The following is a 25283-nucleotide window of genomic DNA, read 5'->3' as shown; positions in this document are numbered from 1 at the left end:
TATTTATATTTTAAATGAGTTATAAATCCTTTTTTATTGCATATTCAAATCAAATAGTCATACTTAAACGAGTTGAACGTATTGATCAGATTGATACAACTTGATTGTAGATGAATTGATTAGGTTAATCATACAAAACTACAAAAATCATCTCTTATATTTGAAGTACACGTACATATTAAAACTTAAATTTATCATCAAATTGCATGTTTTGATTTTTTAATTTTGTCAAAATAATGAACAAATTATAAGACTTAACCGCCAAAAAGAAAACAACAAAATCAAATTGAAGCTCAAAATTTACAAAATAAAATAAGCTAAAATCCTCCAATATGCATTCCTATAACAAGTACATTACCAAAGCTATAAATTTTAGTACAACAAAATACATTGTATATGTGCATAATTGCATGAACAAAATCTTGTTAACTATTTTTTTTATTTTTTTTGCTATTTTAGTCCCCAACCAAAGAATAAAATGCCCTTTCAACCTCAATAACCATGACAATTTTTCCAAATTTGTCTTCAAGTTAATTTATGAGCATCCACATTTTACCCTTCCACTATTTAGCCAGTAAAACCCATATTTACTGTTTGGGTCGGGTACCGAATCCCAAATGGGTCGGGTACCGAGTTTGTATAAGAACTTGAAAACCCGGTTGAGTTCTCTTGGAAGAAACCCGGGTTAACGCTGTTAAGTCGTTGAGCTCTAACACTGCTTTCTACTTCTTGATCAACTCCTCCTTCAAACTTAACTTCACCGTGAAAATTTAACGCCGTTGAATTGGCGAAAAATTCGTTGAAATTATTCAAATTGTCGTTGTGATTGTGATACTGATTGGTGTTTATCAGCACCGGAGTTTGATTTCCCGGTGTTGGAACTTGATTTCCGGTACGTAATTCCGGGAATGAGTTTAATCCCGCTATAGCAGCCCAATCGAAGTTCCCAGAACTCAATTGTTGAAGATTGAGCTTGTCATTTTGTTGAAAATTCCTTATAGAATTCACCCTCGGCATTGAGAAATAACGATCTTCAATTGCTGGTAGAGATTCCAGCATATCATCAAACTGAGATGATGACGACGATGACGAAGCATGACTTATATCCTTGTTCTGTAAATCAGAACAACTCAATTTTTGTCCACCTGAATTCTTCTTATAAATCCTACATAGAACCCAATCGTCGAGCTGAAAAACATACAAACAAATATCAATATATACGGAAATTTACACCGAATTCATAAATTTCAAATTATGAGAAATTTGAAAACACACATACCCTTGAACTTCCACTTTTCGTCGTAGGTTCACTGAGTCTGTATTCGTGCATAATCCAATTTGTTTTAGTTCCTTTAGGTGCTTTACCAATGTAAAACACTAAAGCCTTTTTGATTCCGACTTTTCTACCATCTGTAGTAATAACTTTATCAGTTCCAGTTGCTTTCCAATAACCAGACCCAGCTACTCTGTTTGGTCTAGATCCATTCGGATACTTCCGATCTCTTGGACTGAAGAAATACCATTCTTTTTCTCCAAAAATCGCCTTACCTGTAAAAAATCAACAATATCAAAATAATTAATTACTTAATCAAGTCGAAAAAAATTAATTTGAAAAAAAAAAATCTTACTTGGAAGAACCCATGGATCGAATTTGTACAAATCAATTTCAGCAATAATTTGCAGAGAAAAATCATGACCAGCAACTTTACGGCATAAATATTGAACTAAAAGTTCTTCATCAGTCGGGTAAAACCGGAACCCGGGTGGTAAGCTTAGCTGTGTAAGAGGATCCATTTCTTGAACACCCATTTTTTTTTCTTCTTACAAGTAAGCAAAATGTAGAGAGAGAAGAAATTGGAGAGAAGAAAAATATAGATTTTTTTTTTTGAAATTTCTTAAATTGTGAGCTATAAGGTTGTTTATATAGAAAAAAAAAAAGTCGGTGTATTAAATTTTTACTATGTGTAGAATTAGAGAAAAATTCATATCGTTGTTAATCTATTGTATTGATTGTTATTGTATCGTTTATATTTCTCGATAGATAAGGATGAAAAAATCTATCTTATATAACGAATGATATGATGAGATTGTATCGTTACTTTAATATTTACTTTTTATTTGTCTTTAATATTATTTGATAATTATATTAAAATTTTATTATATTTTTTTCATAATATCTCTATTTTGTATTCTATTTTTATTATAAATTAAATATTTAAATTATGCATATGTGACATTATAAAATGATAAAAAATATTTAGCATAAGACATTATGGACAAATAGATAATAATTATTACTCAAACAAAAGTGTAAAGATTTTATTATTTGTAGGGTTTAAGGAAGAATCTGACCACGAGTAAAATCGAATAATACATTCAAGTTAAAAATAAACTTAGATAATTACTAGAGATAAGTACGGTCGTCCTTTTCGATGGGACCCAAATTTTTTATTTCTTATTTGATTTTTGATTGATATTTGAAATTTATATTAGAGTTTTGAGAAATTTAATTTGCAAATGCATTGCAGGTTGCATTTGAGAGTGGCGCTTTCAACATAATTTTTTCATATGTTCAAAATTTAAATCTGAGATGACTGATTAAGAATAAGATACTCTCACCAATGCATCACGATTCAAAATTATTATTATATTTTTTATAGTAATAGATTAAAAAGTCGACACGTAGTAAAGGTTCGATATTATCAATTGGCCGACCTTATCCAATGGTAAAAATGAGAGTACAAAGTGCATGATCCATAATAGCTAAGGAAGAAAATGAATTTATTTTTGGAGAGGCAAAATATTTATATTAAGTAAAATAAATATAATAATATATAACTTTATCATAATTAAATAGTTAAATGTAAGTAGTTATGTGTCATCAAAATCTAAAAAATTGTTTTATGGAGTTAGCCATCGATCATCAATTTAAATGTATGTTATCATATTTAAAATATAAAAGTTCTAATTAAAATTATTAATTTTATTGAATGTGCTAGTGACTGTTATCAATAATTTAGATGCACGTATATGTCGAACCAATTAAATATATTATATAATTAAAGAACCATTTGTTGGTTTTTGAAAAATCAAAAATAAAAAAATGAAAAAAAATAGGAATAATAACTTAGACTTTGAGTTTATGAGTCTGCAACTTTTAAACATAAAAAAATTTAAATTAAAGTTATTGATATATGCAAAATAAATTTATCGAGAAAAATAAATTAAAACGATTGATATTTATAAATTGGTGATAGCATTAGTTATTTTAGTCATATAAAAGAGTTGAATTTCTTGAATAGAATATGTTATAGTTAATCTTTGTTATGTAATGAAAATTTTGGTTTTAGATATTATTAATTTCTATTTTTTAAATAATCACTGGAAATTTTTTTTTTTTATGAGAAATCGCTTTTTTTTAGTTATGTAATAAATTTTGCTTATATGAGACTTTATTTTACTTAATTAATTTTAATAATGCACATATAATACATTATACATACATATATATATAAAAGAAGTTGGTATTAAAATTGATGTAACTTTTATTTAAATGTGAAAATGAATTTTACTTTTTTTAGTGGAACATATTATGTTGTGCAATGTGCATTACTTAATTAGTGCACATACTTATTGTTTTCAAAGCATTAAACAAAAATATAATAAAAATTTTAAGTGACTAGCTATTGTAATTTATAATACATTGGATGTAATTTTCTAAAAATCAAGATAAATAAATAAAAATAAAGAAACTAAAATACTAAATCTTTTGAAGTGGCCCATAAAAGACACCTCAGCTGCACGCATACAACTCAAGCATACATATTTATTATAGCTTTTTATATAATAAAATTAGACAGAATTTATTAATTTATTTTTCTTTTGATAAATGTTAAAAGTATGTACTGTATAATTTTTTTTTAATAAAGTTACAAGGATATTTACAAGATGACAAATCAACATTAGTTCATAAACACAAATTTATTTAAACCAAGAAAATATTTATTTATTGAGTAATAAAATAATTTTAATTTTACGACTTACAAAAATAAAATTTTTGGAAAATAAAATGTAGGACAATTTTGTTTTCATATTACAAGGGGATGGGCAAAGGGTGTGTAGACAAAAGGTATTGTAACGGTGTCACAATCGGTGACACGTCACACATTTTTTTTCTCTCTTTTTTTTGTTTATTTCTTAAAAAATTGTATTTTGACTTGGTTTTTATTTATTTTTTTAATAATCACTCTCTAGTCCTAATTTTATTTTATTTTTGAGTTTTCGATTGTGAAGATTTAAATAAAAAATTTATCACGATTAATAGTTGGAAGAATTGCAGTGATATTGAAATATGTTTAACATTGCATTTTTGATAAAAATAAATAAATTAGTATGTACTTAATTGGAAAGAAAGAGAGTTATTTCATCAAATTTTAATATTAATAAGTGAAAATTTGAGATTGATAAAGATCATTCTTTTATGCGAACCAAAATAAATTATTTTTATAGTAATTAAATTTGAATTATTTACTAAATGAATTTAGAAGCGATGATCTCTATTATAATTCTTACAGATATGAATTATATTGATAATTATTTTTAGTTATGGTACTTTGTTTTGTGCCCGATTATTTTGAAATATAATCGTGTAAGGTCAGTCAATGAAGACGAATTTAATTTTTTTTAAAAAGTTTAAACATGAAATTTCTTGTTAGAAGCAAAAGGTCGAGCAGAAAAATGAGTTGATGAAATTTAATATTTTAGTCCAAACTTCAAATGCTCAATATTAAAATTAATATACTGAATTAAGAGCTAGGCTTTTGAAATTATGCAATATTAAAATTTGAATTTATTTTGCATTTTATTAAATAATGGATGGATCGTATCAATCGCACCGCTAATGCACACATGTTTGTCATGTATGTGTGTGACAACTCATAAATTATGGGTTGTGGTCCTCAACGGGGCTCCGTTTAATTTTTTACGTAACGTTTTTCTCAATACAAACATGTTATGAAGAAAAATAATATCAATTCTCCAAGGATCAAATTAAAATACTATGTGTATCTTTTAATTAGAACCACAAACTTTGAAAAAAGAAATTATTTTTTTAAAACTAAAAAGAAAACGTGATATATCACCTTGACAAATATCATCAATTAACTTGTTGACGTTAATAAAAAGTAACAAAGTATCAATATTTTCAAAATGTTTGCAAGTGGTAAATAATAGAGAAAAACATTTTCTTCATGAATTAAATTAATATTTGGAGTCACAATTTCAAACTAACAATGTTAATTTTCCTGTTTCAACATAGAGATTAAATGTGTACATATATTTTAATAATATATTTGAAATAACCAACCATAAAAAAAAAGTTATGAAACAATTTTCTTCATGCCAAACATACTAAAAATATTTAATAGTTTTTATATGCAAATATTTGAATACTATTATATAGTGAGTACTCTAAAGTCTTGTGTTTACGCTAGAGTGCGGACTTGGGGGTATTTTTGTTTTATTTTTCTTGTGGGGGTACCTAGAAGGAAAATAATTTATTCGCATTTAATTTTTCAATCAAATTAATAAATTCAAAGTTATATTTTAGGAAACTTTCACATATCGCTACCTAAAAATATTCTTTTCGCTCCGTATTTTATCATGGTTTCTATTTTTAGAGTCAAACTATAAAATCTTTGACTAACATTTTAAGATGTATTTTTTCATTATATTAATATGCAAAAAATTGTAATTTATTATATTTTTCATATACTTTTAGAATATCTACTTTTTTTGGTTTAAAATATTGAATTAATGTAATCTAATTTACCTTTGAAAATTAGTCAAATTGACTTTCGATAAGAGCAACATGACAAACAATTCCGGACGGAGGGAGTAATTAATTACTCCCATAGCTATAGTTTGATAATTATAATTTGTAGCTACATGTTATATGGAGGAAAGAGGCAAGCGAGACTGGGAGAGAGAGGAGAGAGAGAGGGGGGAAAGTGGGAGAAAGATGGATTATATACATATATATATATATATATATATAATTGAATATTATACATATGTAATTGTATATATGGCAGAGGGAGGACAGAGGCGAGCGAGACTGGGAGAGAGAGGAGAGAGGCGAGCGATATCGAGAGAGGACGGAGAGAGGCGAGGGAGAGAGAGCAGAGAGTGGAAGAGAGGTGAATTATATGTGTATATAATTGTATAAAAATGTATATTATACATATATATATTCGTATAAATGGCAAGCGAGATTGGGAGAAGGAGGAGAGGGGCGAGCGAGATTGAGAGAGGGAGGAGAGAGGCTAGCGAGAGAGGGCAGAGAGTGGGAGAGAGGTGAATTGTATATGTATATAGACTAAAAAATTGTATATTATACATATTTATTTGTATATCCTGACGAATTATATGTATACAAGCATGATTAATTATACAAACTCGAAGTCAGCCCACGTAATTAATTACAATGTTAATCGCGAGTGATAATTGTAGCAAACTATAGCTTACTAATAGTATAAATTTACTTATCCGCGTAATTTTCCCTTATATTTTGTATGATATCATTCGTTACTCGTTTACAATAATAATTGTTATGAAAGCTAATCAAGTAAGATCCTAATATACTCCCTAGCATCGACTTCTACTAATTACTTAATCATTTATATAAATTTATAATTTAATATAAATATCGAGTACGATATATTAAATATACTAGTAAAAGTAGAAAGTCGAAGTAGCAAAGGTCAAGGACTCGAAGGTTTAAATGGAAAAATGGAATGTCAATTTTTAACTAAAGTATGGACAATAATATTTGTGTGTATGATTGGATCTTTTAATGAACTTTAGTGGACGTGGCATTATTTGAGGAAATTGAATAAAATGAAGAATATATAGTATAGTAGATAAGAATTAGCAATTGTTTGGTAGGTCAAAGTGGCACGTCGATTGCTTTTTCATAAAATTAATAATTGAAGTTGAAATTTGTTGAGTTCTTTTAATGCCACGTGCTACATTTACAATATTAAATTAAGTCATCTTCATCTTTTTTTATTTACTCTGCTGTTTTCTTATTGGTCCACGATAACATATTAAGTTATATAAATTCTTAGTTAATAGTCTAATTGATCACCAACATGCCCCCACACTAAACATATTCAATTTAGTCGAGATTCCAGAAAAAATAAAGTATTACGCAATTTATTTTTCTTTCTCAGAAGTAAGGTAAATCAGTGATTTTTAATAGACTCTTAATTCGATTTAAAACTGTTTAGGAAAAAGCCTAATGAAAATATAAGTAATAATAGAAAATAGCGGAATAGCACTATAACAAAATGATGCAATAATTAAACTAAGCTAAATCATACATAGCTTAACCTTAGATCATTTATGTTACTATTTTATTTTTTTAGTCGAACTTCATTTTTTTCTTGAATAAGTAACAGAGACGTTTTGCCACAACAATTTGACACCGTTATTGTATTAATTAGAACTGTTGAATCCAAACCAGAATAATAAGTATTTTATTTATATAAAAATAAATAATCTCTCTGAGAGACGTAAGTCAAAGATATGTAGTTGGAGAATAAGATTTATACCTTTATGCCAAGTTGATGCTATATAGAATGAAAATAATTTTGGTGATAGAATGAATATATTGACGTAGATTTTGTTGAAAAAGAAGGAAGCTGATGATTGAAATATGTTAAAGGAACATGTCTAACATAATTTACTGATGTGTCTACATTAAGTGTTGATGAAGAAGGAAGCTAACACTGAAACATGTTGCACTGATCAAGAATTAGAGTCATACTAAGATAAGATTATTTATGTTAATTAGAATTATATTTTGCCTACAATTATATTATGATTCAGATTATATTACGACTAGGATTACTATTAAAATTATAGTATGATTAGGATTTAGATTATTTATAATTGCATTATTATTATTATGGTAGTAATAGGTATTGTAGTGCGACTCTAAATATAGTTAACTTAGAATCAGCTTATTGTAGACACGTCAGTAAGTTGCGTTGTGGACATGTTCTAATCGTCAATTTCCTTCTTCTTCAACAGATTCAGGTAAAATGATTCGAAATCTTAAAATAAAAATAGAATAAAATAGGACAGAGTCAAGTAAGATTGAGGGGTTCATTCAAAATTTTATAAATGAAAAGCTATATATTTAAATTATAACTTAGGTATATATATGATAAACATTATTGACCATTCTTTATTTGATTTTAATGTAATAAAATTTTTGAATCGGATAATCGATGAATCTATTAATAAAGGTAATGTATAATTGACCATTTGACCATCTTTTTAGAGTTATACTTTTACTACATTTAATTTATGTCTACATGATATGTATGTATGTGGCATCTTTTCTTTTAGAAAACTATTTCGTGCACACTACATTTATTAATATACTTTTGATTATGATTTAATTGGATTTATTTAAAACTGTTTAATTACTTGTTCCTATAGGAAAATTATGAAAGCACACATATTCTCAAACATTTGATTTGCTAGACAAATAAGACATACAAATATATATTATATAGTCATCACAATTATTTATCATTTAATTTAACTTTCCTAATTAAGAAGTTTGACCTTACCTACTTACACGTGGAAATTATATTTTACAACACCAAACAATGCTATAAATAATTTGTACCTAGGAGTCACACCGACCAATCAAAATAGTCCTATGAAGTATTGTACGTGTGTTAGTGACTATATACTCTGCACCTGTTAATTTCATCTGTATATCCAATGATGGTAGTCCACACTATGTGCGGACGCGAGCGGATTGAGTTAAATTTGAATTATTTTAAATAGATTGAAATAATAAATTTTTGAGTTGCTAACTTGTTCGAAAGTTATTTGGATAATTTAGAGCACGTTGAACGGGTTATAATTTTATATAAAGTACATAAATTTTAACAATTTGGAAGATGGTCACATTCAATTTTGAAAATTTTCTAAATAATAATAATTTTAAATTTTTCAAAAAAATACGCAGATACATTATTTCTTCTTCTGATACATAGCAAACTATATATAACTATAATTCAGATTCATACTGATTTAGGTTTGAAATATTTAGGGTACGACTATGTATCAACATAAACAATAATATTTGTACTAAATACATTATACACAAAAACAGAGTTATAATGTATATGATAGAAGTGGAGTGATGTATCCAAATATTAAGAAAAAAAAGGAAAAAAGAGATTCTTATTATTAATTCAAATAGTATGAATTTTTAAAGATTATATTATCTTTAATCACATAATTACATACTTTTTCCCATAATTTTAAGGGCTAAAATTTTCACATCTACCTTCACTTATATTGTCTACTAGATGCAAGGTCAATAAGGAAAAATAATATATAATACATCAACATAATCCTTAATGATATTAATAAATTTTATTTAGATAATTAAATTACTTTATATATGATATCATAAAAGAAACACGTTTTAACTATCAAATATTTTTCAATTCTTTTTTTTTTTTAAAAAAACCATTTATATTGACTCATCAATAAACACAGTACTAGTACCCATTGTACTATGGCTCGAGCGTTAAAGACTATATGCGCTGCATCTATTGATTTCACTTCTACCAACTTTATTTTATTTTTGATTTTTCGTTCCATATCTGATACTCATAATAAAATTTACTTAATTTTAATTTTGTGTTGGGTAGAATTTTATTCGAAAGATAGTTCTTCCTATCAAAATTTACTCATACTCAAAATTTGAATACGAAATTTTTAATTAAAAAAGAACTATTCTCATTCAAGACACCGTATCTGTTTCTATCAATTATAGTCCTTATACATTTCATTTCGATACGAGGAAGGAATCTTTAGTTTCTAGGTAGCTATGCATACCTATTTAATCGTCCTACGGGTGTGAATTTGATTTTTCGATTTAGATTTACATGTTCGATTTCAATTTTTGAATAGTACAATTTAACCAAACCAAAATAGGGTGGGCAAGATAATGATCAGATCGATATTTAAGTTTATTCGTTGTTTGAAATGTCACTAAAAATAGCTAGTTTTTAATAAAAAAATGAATTTAAACATGCATATTTCTAACTAAAACACGAAAAAACTTATTAAAAAACATTTAGTTGTAGTAGTTACAATACCAGGAAAAAAATTATTGAATTTTAAAACAAATGTGTGAAAAAATTATTATTATTGTTTTTCCATGTTTTAGTCAGGGATATTTTATCTCAAAGTTATTTTGTTTATTAAAATGTGGTTAAACATAGGATAACTTCTAAAACAATGATTAAATGTTGATTAGTGGTCCAAAAAAGTATGCTGGTTGCCTAATTTTGTTTGATATTATTAGGGTTGGACCAATGGAGGAGTTCATTTGTAAACAACACAAGTATCACATTCCTCAACAGATAAATATGGAAATAATTCCAAATTATTGGTGAAATAAAATATCTATATGCTTTTCCGACCTCATTTTAGGTACTCTATTTCAATATACGTGACAAAGTTCAAGAAACAATCTTCTTTATCTTGATCGTTCATTGAACATGATATAGTTTTTGTAAAATAGTGTACATCTAAGTACTACAAATTACAAGAATGAAAATTTAAAAATATTTAAAGGACATCATACGAATAATTTGCATGAATAAAACTCTCAACATTAATATAAATTGGGATAAAACTCAGATATCTTTTTTACAGTCGATAGCCAATTACGACTTTGATTGTATTTACTATTTAGAATTTGATGCTTTTCTCCTTGAATGCTTTTTATTCAAAACCATAAAAGAATAATATGACTTGTTGAAGACTTAGATACATTTTTTGATATTAATGAAAATCATCATAAAGTATATGATTGTACTTGGACCAAACTACTTTTTAGCCCTTTAAAAACTAATGAAAAATAAATAAAATACAAGGATTGATTTTAGAGAAACTTAGATAAATGTATCTCTCGAATATCTAGTTTATTACTCTCTCTGTCTCATTTTATGTGACACTTTTCGTTTTTAGAGAGTCAAACAGTTTAACTTTGACCGGATATTTGCGTATGAATCTTCAAATTTTTTGAAATAAAATTTATATATTTGTAAACTACGTAAAGAGTACTATAAGTTACATGCAATAATTGATAGTTCAAAATGTTAAAAGGATCTATGAAAAAATTACAGTCAAAGATAGACTTATTTGAATCTCGAAATGCCAAAAGTGTCACATAAAATGAGACGAAGAGAGTAATACAGATGAATTATACATAATATATATAACTTAGATTTCTCAATGATACTTTGTTATCCCTACATACAATCTCTCCCAATTAATGTGAACTTAGAATAGACAATTAAAGAGTAAGGGAATAGTGTATAGTGATGATGTGGGGACTAGAAGTTCAAAAATAGCAAAGAAACAAATCAACTTTTGTTTAGAATTAGGTTATAAACTTAACATAGAAATAGGTGCAGAGATTGTGGTCTGATAAACTATATATGTATATGCCCCAATTAGATGAATCTAATAGTATGAGCTTGTTAATGCACCCTTTTTGTTCTGTCCCTCATTTTCTTTCCAATTATTTAGACCTTATCCTAATTTGTTCCACACCTCTTTTGCAACTTTCATTTCTCATTTCTTATTATTTGGTATGTATTTCGTAATGATTAGTGTCACGAGTTCGAATTTTAATAATATTGAGTTCACGCACATTGATGAGAGACTAGTTATTTGGTTTTCTTATATGATTTCTAACAGATAATTCTCATATCAAAAACTAGTTTTTGAAGTTGTATTAGATCAAAGTTTTATTTTTATTATTATAGTATAAAAGTCGAAAACATCTTATTTTATGATTTTTACTCTAGTATAAGCCCTATCTTATATTGTCCATACCAATCTTAAATATCACATTTGATTATTTAGTCTCCTTATATTGTCTCGTGACTTTTTGAAAATTAAGATATGTTGAAGGTCCATTTGATATTAACAACCTTTCTAGGTAGAGACAAATACACAATTTAAATTAGACTAGCTTAATCCTCAAGATTTCTAGCACTTACTATTTAATAGTACTTTTGACATATTAGATCAAAATTTATTTTCAGAAAATAGTAACTTTTTAAAAAAATGAAAAAGGTAAAATAAAATAAAAATCCTTATACCATATGAAATGAACAAAAATGTTCTCGACTGACAGCTTGATCCAACAATATCCTTATTGTCGTTAATAATTTGATAAAATAATGCTCTTAAACTAAATGAAATGAATAAAAATGTCTCAATCGATAGTTTGGTTCAAAATGCCTTTGTTGTCCTAGTTTGCCCTCCAAATTATATGGAAAAAAAACAACTAATTTCTTCTTTACTTTTAACTGTTCTTTAACATGAGAATAGATGTTGGCCAAGTACTAAAAACAATTATGTTACTACTACAAATTACAATCACATTGAGTCTGAATATAAAACCCATACAAATTTTTTAATGTCTAAATTGTATATGATGACAAATCAAAAATTACAATTTGGACTTTCAAATTTGTCAATAGTATATCTTTATGCCATTCTACCTTATACCTAAAAGTTTTATAGTAAGGTAAAGATAATATCTCAACTCTGAAATCTATAGGACTTGCAAATATGAAAGAAAAACTCAAATCCATCCTGGTTAGCAGAAACACGAGTATTCCTTCCTCATTATCAGACGATCACTAACATCTATTTCTTCGTCACACCAATCCTTGTAAGTACCAAATATGCCAAGACTCTATATCCCACAAGCATTATAGTCAATGCAACAACTGATATCGCGTTACCTCCAAGCCCTACAGACTTTATCGCGGGGAAATCATGCACATAACAAGTTGCATCCACTACGCCACAATGATACATTTCCCCTTCCTCATACTGTGACCCTACCAAGAGCTTGAATGTATACTGGGTAAGCGATATGTACTTTAACCAACTAATGAAGCTAGGAACATGTTGAACGAAAAATCCACTGACTAGAGTGAACGATAGCATGATTACTGAGGCGAGTACAGTAGCTGATTTTAGATCCATGATCATCGCGCCAATTGCAAGTCCAAGGCCTTGTGCTACTAATACACCATATAGAACGGTGAACAAGGTAGAGAAAAAATTCACCGGGGATTGTTTTAGGCCCGTTGTCCAGTATGCTATGATGACGAAAATAGTTGGAAGTACTAGCTCCATTGGAAGATCACCAACTATTCTTGACATGAAGTATGAAGAGAGTCGATAGGTACCTGAGGCTCGTTCCTTCTCCAACATCATTCGTTCTGGTGGGAACGTGAAAATAGCTTGGAAGAGAGGATAGAACCCCCAAAATGAAGTGATAAAGAACATGAGCCCAGTCTGCATCAATCGATAAAATTACAACTCTTTAGAGTTAGGAGTCGTTACGTTATTGCAAGGGATTGTAGTTTGTAATGCAGAGGAAGTAGAGAATATAACCTGATCCTGTATGTCAGTCGATCGCCACCATAACATTGCACAAAGTATAGATACAATAAGGACCTGTCCAACCTTGAGGAATGAGAAGGAATCGTGTTTTCGTTCTTTCATCCCTCTTCTAAACAACACAACAGCTTCGTTCCACCAAGTGTTAGACCATCGATCGAGTTCCCCTTTCTGTATTTTTTGATGATCTTCGCTATCATCATACCTTTGCAATTCTTCCTTCACTACATCCAACAGATTGGTTTTGAACGCGGTTACTAGAGTCAGCTTGATTGATGCTTGATCTTCTTGTGGATCATCTACAACACCTGCACAAATTGATCACGACGAATGTATATATGACATTTGCTATATTATGAACACGCCTAATCGTGTGAGAACCTATGTCATTTTCTATAGTGATATCAAGTAAAAGCGTAGATGAACATACCATTTGCAAGATCTAACAAGAAGTCGGAGGGATTCATAGCAACAGAGGGTGAAAATCCGATGCTCGAAAAATAGGACATAGCATCTTCACCTCTGCCAAAGTACAGGGGATTTCCTTCAGACAATAACAACACTTTGTGGAACATGTAAAACAGTCTACTTGAAGGCTGATGTATTGTCATAACAATCGTCCTCCCACCGTTCACCAACTCCCATAGAGTCGACACAATCTTTTGAGCTGTTGTTGAATCAAGGCCCGATGTTGGTTCATCCAAAAACAACAAGCTCGGATTAATAAGCATTTCTTGTCCAATGCTGACTCTTTTCCTCTCCCCTCCCGAAATCCCTCTCAATAACGGACCTCCAATGATACTATCCTTGCATTTGGTTAATCCCAATTGAGAAATCACAGCCTCAGCATGCGCGACTTTATCCATGTGTGATAAGGTTTTAGGCAACCGAAGCAAGGCAGTGTATACTAGTGTTTCTGTGACAGTTAAGTGAGGGTAAAGAACATCGTCTTGAGTAACAAATCCGGTGTAACGTTTCATAGCATTTTTGAAGGGCATTCCATTATAAGTTATAGTACCTTCAAGACGACCACTTAAACGACCTCCTAACCCCGTTAACAACGTTGTTTTACCACTGCCTGAGGGGCCTAACATGGCCAGCATTTCGCCGGGGAACACTATACCAGTAACACCCTTTAAGATTATTTTCTCTTCTTGTGATTTAGAGGAACTTTTGAACATCCCTTCAGTCTTGGGCTTAATCTTGTATACAACATTGTCAAACTGCACATTTTGTGATACAAATAACATAAACACAAAATTTAGACTTCACAACATCAAAAGCATCATAGGAAACCAAAAGGTAACTCGTCTATCATATTAAAAATAGTTGTTCAGTAAAGAGAAACACCGACAATTTATCACATAGTTACTAATTTTAACACTTCGTCCTTGTTTTACTCGTCCATATTAGATTTCAGTTTAGAATCAAGAAATACTTTATCACGTAGTTCCTAGTTTACTTTCTTAAGCATTGTAATACTGTAAAATTATCATTTTGTTTATTGCTCCTCCTTAAGGGTGTCACAATTCAATACCGAATGAGTAAAAATAGACAGAGTTCACTTTCCTTATTATATTCAAACAGAGTGATATAGTAAAATGTAATTTTATCAGTAAGGGTATACCAAGTCAATATTGAACAAGTAAAACGACACAGAAGGACTACTAATAACTAGGATTCAACATAGAATATTTATAACTATATACTATAGTCCACCCGTTACGATTTTTTACTAGTATATTCTAGCAACGTAAAAGAGAAATTTATCATTTCTACTAGTCAAATTTAGATTCCCAATTAATTTAATAAAATATTTTCTCAACGAAAATGCCAAGTCAGTTTTGACTAAGTAAAATCAAATAGAACACAAAAAAATAGTAACAAACTTACGTATTTTCCTGAAAAACATTTTCATTAAAAAAAAAAGTACTTCATCCCAAACACACCGTTTAGATTAAAAACAATTAATTTTTTTTACAAAGAAGAAATTGGACAAATTTAAAACTATAGAACTAATGAAACACAAAATCAATGTGTTTAAACAAGAATGTACCTTTCTTTTTTCATTAATTTAGATTAAAACGGATACATGCATGTAATTTTCTGGGGAAAAAAATCAAAAGAACTACCACCAAATTATCAAAATAATTTATAAATTTTAACATAAATCACATTAATAAAATAAATTAATTACCTTGAGAGTGACAGGAAAATTAGTTTTCTTGAAGATGGCTGCACTTTCCAGCTGAGTAATTTGTATTTCCTCCATTTCTTTTTGTAAATAATTTCCCCCCCTCTCTTCTTTGAAGAAGAAAAGAGAAAAAAATAAATAAAATGTGATTGAAAATATAGAACAATTTGATGTATTTATATATCGGTGATAAATATTGTTGGGTATACGTAAAGTTTGGAGGGGATATGAGACGTGTTACAATATATTTTGAGGTGTAATAAATGATTTACTCAAATCACTTTTAGGGTTCTTAATTTCCCGATGAGTGAGATGACTTATAGTTTAACTAGGACAGATGTAGTAAAATTATTATTTTATTTATAACTCGATGAAGAGACAATTTATAATTTTACTAGGATTGATATTGTGAAATAAGTATTTTATTTGTAAATCATAAAATATGAATCAAGTCAAATATAAGTGCATATATATAGAATTTTGAAAAAATATACAATTTTAACCAAAATTAAGAAAGGAAAAAAGATAGTGGTTTTATTGGTTGGTGATTTATTATTATTTTTCCCTTTTAAGGTTTTGGGGGTTAAAATTGTTTTAACTTTTAAATCTTTTTTTATATGTGGAAATGATTCAAATTTCAAACTATCAAAAAAGCTTTGCTGCCATTAATTTTTCTTTTCCTTTCTGTTTTTTTTTTAAAAATATTTTATCTTACGTTCGGAAAGTCAAATCAAGATGAGCTTTGACTATGTTGATGTGGTGAAAAAATAATTTTTTATTATTAGTCAAAATTTTAGACAAATGATAAATATTCTAATTTTACAATTACACTACGAAAAGTCAAAGCTGTATGAATTTTGACTGTTATATTTCAAAACTCTAGAAATGTGACAGTTTCTAATTTTACAGTTACATTGCAAAAAGTCAAAGCTACATGAATTTTGACCATTATGTTTATATGGTGAAAACTAATATCAAATATTAGTTAAAATTGTAAACATTTTAGACATTTATATGTGGAAATGATTCAAATTTCAAACTATCAAAAAAGCTTTGCTGCCATTAATTTTTATTTTCCTTTCTGTTTTTTTTTTTAAAAATATTTTATCTTACGTTTGGAAAGTCAAATCAAGATGAGCTTTGACTATGTTGATGTGGTGAAAAAATAATATTTTATTACTAGTCAAAATTTTAAATATGATAAATTTTCTAATTTTACAGTTACATTACGAAAAGTCAAAGCTGCATGAATTTTGACTGTTATGTTTCAAAACTCTAGAAATGTGACAGTTTCTAATTTTATAGTTACGTCGCAAAAAGTCAAAGCTACATGAGTTTTGACTATTATGTTATATGGTGAAAACTAATATCAAATATTAGTTAAAATTCTAAAGATGTGATGAAGTTTTTAATTTTACAGTTACATCACGAAAAGTCAAAGCTACATGAACTTTCATCATTATGTTAATATATATGGTGAAAAAATAATTGTTAAAAGCTGATCAAAATTTTTACAATTTAACTGTCATGACGCAAAGTATGACAAGTAAAAGTGCACATATGACTATTATGTTGACATCCCGTGGATGTGTTCCCACGAAGTACGAGAAATAATACAAATAATTTTTTGGCATAATATGTTATTTTACCTTTTTGAACATTTTTATCTTTTTAACTTTAATACATTTTAACAAAAAAAAATTAGTTTATTTTTAAAAAAAAGATATTCTAGATTTTTTAATTTTCTCGCCAAATTTTTTGACTATTTATTTAAATAAATGAAAAAGGGTTAAAATTACCCTTAAACTATATTTTGGTTCAAAACTACCCTTCCCGTCAAACTATTGGGTCAAAAGTGCCCTTTTAATTAACGGCAATTGTTAAATGGCATGTGGATGCCACATGGTACGCCAATAAATTTTCACTGTCACATAGACTAAAAGAAAAAGGGTCAAAAGTGACCTCAAATTATCCGAAAAGCTCATATTTATCCTTAAACTTTATTTCAGCTCAAAACTACCCTTCCCGTTAAACTATTGGGTCAAAAGTGACCTTCTTATTAGCGGAAGTTGTTAAATACCACATGCATGCCACGTTGCACGCCAACAGGGTTCCATTGCCACATTGACTAAATCCCTAAATCTTGATTACTCATTTTCCCCTCATTTCATTATTTTCTAGAAACTATTTCACCCCTTCTCCCTCATTTCGTGGCTAAGGTTTCACACTTTCCTTTGTCGGTGGGTTTCAAAGTGGATAGGGTTTTACACTAACCTACAAGCATGAATATACACTTTGAAACCCAGCCACGAAGAAAAGTATGAAACCCTAGCCGCGAAATGAGGGAAAACGGGTGACAGTGGAAGCTTATTGGCATGCAACGTGACATCCACATGGCATTTAACAACTTCAGTTAATAAGAAGGGCTCTTTTGACCTAATAGATTGACGGAAAGAGTAGTTTTGAACCGAAATAAGTTTGAAGGTAAATATGAGCTATTTTGGATAGCTTAAGGGTATTTTTGACCTTTTCTATTTAGTCTACGTGACAGTGAGATCCTATTAGCATGCAATGTGGCATTTATATGGCATCCGCGTGGCATTTAACAACTCTCGTTAATAAGAAGGGTACTTTTGATCCAATAGTATGATGGGAAGGGTAGTTTTGAGCCAAAATAATGTTTAAGGGTATATATGAGCTATTTCGGATAGTTTAAGGGTATTTTTGAGCCTTTTTTCGTTAAAGAAATATGTCATTTAAGTTGATTTCAACTGACATTTATGTCCTCCAATTTTGAGTATGCACAAGTAGTACATTTATGCTTACTTGAGTAAGCGCAAATAATATATTTGTGTGTTGTTCACACCAAATAATATATTTATATAGTTGCTGGCATTAATTATTTTTTTTCCTTTTTTTTTTTGTTTTTGGAGTATCATTTAAATTTTTTGATACAATTGATTCAAACTTCTAACCATCAAAAAAGCTTTGCTGCCATTAATTTTCTTTTCCTATTTATTTTTTGGTTCTAATATGTTTATCTAGACGTATACATGACAAGAAATAAATATCTAGTTTAATTTTATAGTTACGTTATGAAAAGTTAAATCTGTATGAACTTTGACAATTATGTTAATATAATTAAAAAAATAATTATGAAATATCAATTAAAATTTATATTGTTTAACTCTCATCAAGTGAAGTATGACAAATAAAGTCATATCGAAAATTATTATATTGACATATAGTGGATGTGTTTCCATGGAAGTAGGAGAAATAACGCAAAGAAGTTATCATGCAATTTATGTGAACTTTGGGTAAATCCAAGATTTAGAATTGTAGCTTCGAGGGATATTACATGTTATATATAGTCAAAACTTATTATTATAATATAATCTTTATGGGCTCGATTTTTCAATTTTTTCATGTTGTATGATAATAGCTATTAGGAGAATTAATAATTAAAAGATCTAAAATATGTACTTATAAAAGATCTAAAATACATAGTTATAAATAATCATAATTATACGTTTGAGTACGATAATCAACATCTTTTTTTAATGAATACCCAATATCGTATTGGGTATCATTTTTCTAAAAAAATATGAATAATAAATACCGACCATACCAAAATTATGATATAAAAGAATTCAATTTTGATATGATAATTCGATATCTACCCTGTCATTTTGGCCTCTGAGTTGGACTCTTTAGCCAACTTCGGCTCGAAAAGACAAACTTAAAGCCTTAAGGTACTTCAATGGGATCTCTCAAGGCCCATATTTTCCGGGCCCAATTGCTTCCTTAAGTGGCCCATTACTAGGAATTGATATAAAATGATATTTATAATAGTATATATATTTATGGGACTATACCTAGAAAATGATATAAATTATGGGTGAAATTACTCAATTTAGTGAATTTTTTATTTAAAAAATAACAAATGTTTTTTTCCCCACAAATATGTACAATCTAACAAACAAGTGACATAGAGAAAAAATACAATTATATTTTTGTATGTCGTGTGTATATCATTGTATGTCCACTGATACATTATTTATTATTTAAAGCCCACTACAAATATTTTGAGTTGAATTAGAGTTTTTGAGTTTAATTAACACAAATTGTTTTGTTAAAGGTATAAATATTCAATTCAACAATTAAAATACAAATAGTCTACCTATCGTGCTGTAATTTAATGCTATTTATTGGACCAATTTTTATTTGATTTATCATATTATAAAATGAAATTATTTAATTGATAGGCTCACTCACCTACCCTGATTTTATATTCATCATTATTATTCCTTGATGACCTTTTATATTTATATATATTTTTAACATTAACTTTTTAATCATAATTTAATTAGACAATTATTATCCGTTATATTGTATTGTTAGTTTAAGTAAAAAAAAATAAAATATATATATATATATATATATATATATATGTATAAAATTATGTACGACGAAAAATAATAACATTTTTCTAATATTATATCCACTAAAATAATATATTATAATAATAGTGTGATACAATATATTTATGAAACAAATACATTACAATCATTAGAAATGATAGAATAAAGCAACGTTTGTGTGGAGGATAATTTTTTAAAAGCTAAATTTGCACGAATTTTAAAAGTATAAATAAAATTTAATTAAAAATTGGATTATATGGTCCCTATAGATGTTACGTATTTCTATTCAATATTCTCCTTGTCTCCTATTGTAATAATTAAGGCTATTTTCGGTACAAAAAATTCACTATCTTCCTCTACCTTCAAATTATTTGTATTTCATTTTAGAGCAATTCACATAAATAGTTGATATTTAGTGGATTTAATTCTCAACAAATAGAGTTAATTAGACCCCAAATGAAGATTAGCAGTACTAATTATTTCAGTTGCTTATTTTTTTTGTGTTTACTATTATTTAAATTTGTAAATTCATTTGAGGAACAGAAAAATTTGAAGAAATCAGAATTTCCAGATGGGTTTTTATTTGGAACTACTACTTCAGCTTATCAAGTATTTTCTTCTATTTTATTTATTTATCACTAAAATTATTTTCCTTTTTTGGATATTATTTGATTTTATTTATTCTTTTTCAGATTGAAGGGGCAATTCTTGAAGATGGAAAAGGGTTGAGTAATTGGGATGTTTTTAGTCATACTAAAGGTAAATACAACTTTATTTTATATTTTTTATAATTTCAAACCATACTCACCTCATTTCGTGAACTAGCTGTTGGATTGAGTTAGATCGAATATTACTTTATTTTGTCATACTAAAATTTATGCCTTGTCATTTCCATTGTCTATGGTTGGCCTGCAGTCGAGTGACTTTTTGCTTCTTGAATCTTCCTTGAGTTTAATGTCAGTAGGATATATATGGATAGCTTTGACTTTTTTGCATGTGATATTCGTTTTCGTTCGGCTCTTATATCACATCCATCTGGTAGTAGTTGGAATAACTCACAAAATCCAACCACTTCACTTGCTTCATTGTCCCAACTATTTCTCGTACTCCTATGGAACAAAATGGTTTTATGTTTTCATCCCATTTCGTAGTTTATCTGATGTTGGACCCTACCATGGGTTACTATGATTTTTGACGCAATGGTGGTGCCAAGATTTTTACTAACGGATTCAAAATAATATAAAAAATTAAACATATGAAGAAGTTAAAGGAGTTCAACAGGGGTTCAATAGTTACTGTATGTAGCTAATAATTTTAACCATGTATAAACAATGTAACTTTACTGGCTCCGCCCTTGATTTGGGAATATTGTCGACCCTCTAGATGTCTAGTCTTGGACATGCACAGGGGTGTTAGATGTCACGTTTGTTGGGAATTTAGAGCTAGCTTTTAAGTTGAATTTAGCCAAGGTCTATTTCTCTTAGTTATTTTTGTATGAAGTTTATTTGATTTAGTTGTTTTGATGCATACACTTAGAAAGATTTTCGACTTTTAAATTGTTTCAGGAAGGATAAATAATGGAGATACTGGAGATGTAGCAGATGATCATTACCATCGATTTCAGGTCGAATATCTGGACTTTGAATAGTTCTGTTGAATGAAATTAACTTTACATTCTGATTCTATGAAGTATTGCAGGAAGATGTTGAGTTAATGCACTCTGTTGGCTTGAATTCGTATCGTTTCTCTATCTCGTGGAGCAGAGTCCTTCCTAGTACTTCCCATTATGCTTTTGTTTGTATTTTGTTCCATTGATCGGACTAGTATTTATTTTGTTTATATGTTTTATAGGAGGATCATTTGGTAAAGTAAATTTTGCTGGTGTTACGTTCTACAACGAACTCATTGATTCTCTCTTACTCAGAGGTGTAACGTTTGCAGATAGTTACAAATTTTTGCTTAGTAAATTCATGGATGTCGCGGTTAGATAACAGAAATTTTGATGCATAATTGCAGGAATAACACCATTTGTGACTCTTAATCACCACGACCATCCACATGAACTCGAGGAAAAACATGGGGGCTGGCTCAATCCTATGATGCAGTATGTTTTTCTCTGTGTAAATACTATGTATGGTACATTTGCTATTGATCTTAAGGATGTACTTTTTATAGTTTTGTCCCATTTTTTACTATACAGGGAAGAATTTTCGTATTTTGCTAAGATTTGTTTCGAGAGTTTTGGTGATAGAGTGAAGTATTGGACCACAATCAATGAGCCAAATATGTTTGCAGAAATGGCCTATGTGAGGGGAGTGTACCCTCCTGCTCGTTGCTCCCCGCCTTTTGGCAACTGTTCAGCTGGAAATTCTGATACCGAACCTCTTGTTGCAATGCATAACATGTTATTGGCACATGCCAAGGCTGCAAAACTATATCGCGAGCATTTTCAAGTAAGGATCTACTTTCACCTAACCTCTCAAATAGTGTTAATTGCTCGAATTTGATGCTCTTTTATGCAGCCTAAACATGGCGGATTGATAGGAATTGTTGTGCATTCATTTATGTATAAACCGTTGAGGAATAATGACTTTGATCGTGATGCTGCTCATAGGGCTGTGCTATTTACCGCTGCTTGGTAAGTCTTACTGGCTTAAAACTTGGCCTTAACAAGCTGGTTCGCGCATTGACAGTAGCATAAATCTCAGGGTATTCGATCCTTTAGTACACGGTGATTACCCTCCAGAAATGCGTAAATATCTTGCAGATGCACTACCGAGTTTCACCTCAGATGAACGAAAGCTTATTAAAGATAGTATTGACTTCATGGGAATAAACCACTATGGCACTCTGTATGCGAAAGATTGCATTTATTCTAGCTGCGTTTGCTCCAATTCTAGTTGCATCGCGGGTGGAGACCACCCTATCCATGGCTATCTCATTACTCTAGGAGAGAAAGATGGCGTTTCTATTGGAGAACCGGTATGAAATTGTTTCGTAATCCTTAAACTCTGCTTTCTCTCGTCATGATACACTTATTATCCTCTTCTCCATAGACAGGAATGTCTCGATTTTTTGTCGTTCCTAATGGAATGGAGGAGATTGTGGACTATATGAAGAAGAGATATCATAACAAACCTATGTTTGTTACTGAAAATGGTAAACCATCGAGCCTCGTTTACCTTGCATATTTGTCGAAAAAAACTGATTTATGAGGTACATTGCAGGCTACGCCTCTCTGAATCCTACTACAGCACAAGCGGATGAGCTACAACATGATACTAAGCGAGTTGAATTCCATAAGTCATATCTTGCATCATTAGCTCGAGCAATCAGGTAAATGTACCAAAACAATATGTTGCCTGAATCATGACTCAACCAACCCAAAATGATGAAATCTTTGTTTTCTTCGAATGGCATTTACAGGAAGGGCGCTGATGTACGTGGTTATTTCATCTGGAGCCTGATGGATAATTTCGAGTGGAATAGTGGATACGAGCTCAAATTTGGGTTATACTACGTTGATCGCGATACATTAGATCGAGTTCCCAAGCTTTCAGCAAAATGGTATACAGATTTCTTGACTAACAAGAGCCTCAATGCTGAAAAAAAAGGAAACTTTGTTACATTCAAGTATACTACATAACTAAATCATACATCACACAAATAGTACTATTATTAACTATATTCGTCAAAAAATAATTATTTGAAAAATTTAGCCTTTTTTCCAATGAGAGCTTTCTCTATTTGCTCTAAATAGTATTAGGTTATAGAGAAACAATAAGAATTGTGGTTTAATTTGGTATGTGTTTTATGGAGAGTTATATTTTTCTATTTTTTAATGATATTAATTGAGAAAAACTTACACCCTCAATTAAAAAATGATCAAATTTTAAAGAAGTATTTCTTCAAATTAGTTTTCTTTGTTCAAAACCTCATCCTAATTAATATTTATTAAAATGACGTGTAGAAAATATATGACACACACTTTGATACCGGGGGGAGTACTAGCCCCTGTTATGGTTCTAGGCTTCTAGCACACATTTTTAAATTGATAATAAATATATATTTCAAAATTTCTACAAACTCACAAAATATTCATAAAAAGTTCAAGGCATCACATATTGTCTTTTCTCAAAGACAACGAAATCAACAAAGTTCTTTTCAAAGATAAAATTAAAATATTAATATTTTTGATGATCAAATATATCTTAAAAAGGTCTAAAATCATTTATATTTGAGACATACGCTATTTAATTGTTTTCATATTGAGCTCTCTAAACCAATGGGCCGATAATTTTGGGCTTCAATTCAAAGAAGAAGGATCAATATGATAAAGCCCAAATTTGACAGTGTAACCAAATATCCACTCAAAATTATCCATTGAACTCCGTACGAAATAACCACGTACATCAGCACCATTCCTGTCCAGCAAGATATTTATTAATGAGAAAATAATTGAAAAATATATCTTAATCCAAGTTTTTTTTTTTAAAAAAAAAAACATGACCAGTCAAGTATAATACGTAGATATAAAAAAAGACAACCATTATTAACTTTGCTATTTATCTTATCATGAACAGATACTAACTTAGGGTTGATCTAAATTCAATATTTGATACGAAATATATATAAATATATATATATATATAGAGAGAGAGAGAGAGCGAGAGTGAGTGTATAATTCGTTATACATATACAAATAAACTAATAGTATATTGCGCTATACATATACAAAAGAAAACAGTTGTATACAAATCAATTGTAGAATTTGTGTATGTATAGAACCAAGAGAGAAAGACAAAACAAAACTGGGTAGATGAATATTTGTATTGTATAACTATAAGTATATCGGACGAAGATATATGTATTTGCATGTGTATATACAATTTTCTCTTGTTTTATACAAACAAAAACACAATTTATACATTTCGTTTTTGTTTGTATAAGCGATAGAGGCGAGGGAGATCTGGGAGATTGGCGAGCAAAATCTGGGAGAGGGAAACGAAAATATATCTATATATACAATTTTTTCTCGCTTTACAAAAACACAAACGCATTTTATACATTTGTATTTGTATAAAAGCAAGAGGCAGCGAGTGAGAGTATGAGGGAGAGGTGACTGACAAACAGTTTGC

General features: G+C 29.2%; 3 protein-coding genes across 3 annotated transcripts; 1 reads left to right on the top strand and 2 right to left on the bottom strand.

Moving 5' to 3' along the window:
- Nucleotides 1-281: 281 nt before the first annotated feature.
- LOC107024592 (NAC domain-containing protein 72-like) lies at nucleotides 282-2019 on the bottom strand. Its single transcript, XM_015225580.2, has 3 exons — nucleotides 1629-2019; nucleotides 1280-1548; nucleotides 282-1188 (listed from the first exon to the last, which is right to left on the bottom strand). Exons 1-3 carry the CDS (start codon nucleotides 1807-1809, stop codon nucleotides 568-570), a joined length of 1071 nt encoding a protein of 356 aa, XP_015081066.1. The 5' UTR covers nucleotides 1810-2019; the 3' UTR covers nucleotides 282-567.
- A 10485-nt stretch (nucleotides 2020-12504) lies between these two features.
- On the bottom strand, nucleotides 12505-16005 carry LOC107025555 (ABC transporter G family member 9-like). Its single transcript, XM_015226337.2, has 4 exons — nucleotides 15728-16005; nucleotides 13961-14753; nucleotides 13525-13838; nucleotides 12505-13425 (listed from the first exon to the last, which is right to left on the bottom strand). The coding sequence occupies exons 1-4, from the start codon at nucleotides 15800-15802 to the stop codon at nucleotides 12766-12768; spliced, it is 1842 nt and encodes a 613-aa protein (XP_015081823.1). The 5' UTR covers nucleotides 15803-16005; the 3' UTR covers nucleotides 12505-12765.
- A 4445-nt stretch (nucleotides 16006-20450) lies between these two features.
- Nucleotides 20451-23950, top strand: LOC107026460 (beta-glucosidase 18-like). Its single transcript, XM_015227432.2, has 12 exons — nucleotides 20451-20754; nucleotides 20838-20904; nucleotides 21711-21769; nucleotides 21844-21919; nucleotides 21997-22071; nucleotides 22162-22249; nucleotides 22346-22598; nucleotides 22668-22783; nucleotides 22854-23127; nucleotides 23202-23304; nucleotides 23373-23481; nucleotides 23572-23950. Exons 1-12 carry the CDS (start codon nucleotides 20602-20604, stop codon nucleotides 23789-23791), a joined length of 1593 nt encoding a protein of 530 aa, XP_015082918.1. The 5' UTR covers nucleotides 20451-20601; the 3' UTR covers nucleotides 23792-23950.
- The last annotated feature ends 1333 nt before the right edge of the window (nucleotides 23951-25283 follow it).

This window comes from Solanum pennellii, chromosome 7, assembly GCF_001406875.1.
Source record: "Solanum pennellii chromosome 7, SPENNV200".
Classification (NCBI taxonomy): Eukaryota; Viridiplantae; Streptophyta; class Magnoliopsida; order Solanales; family Solanaceae; genus Solanum; species Solanum pennellii.
The sequence above is the reverse complement of the archived record's forward strand: the minus strand, read 5'-3'. Positions and strand labels throughout refer to the sequence as shown.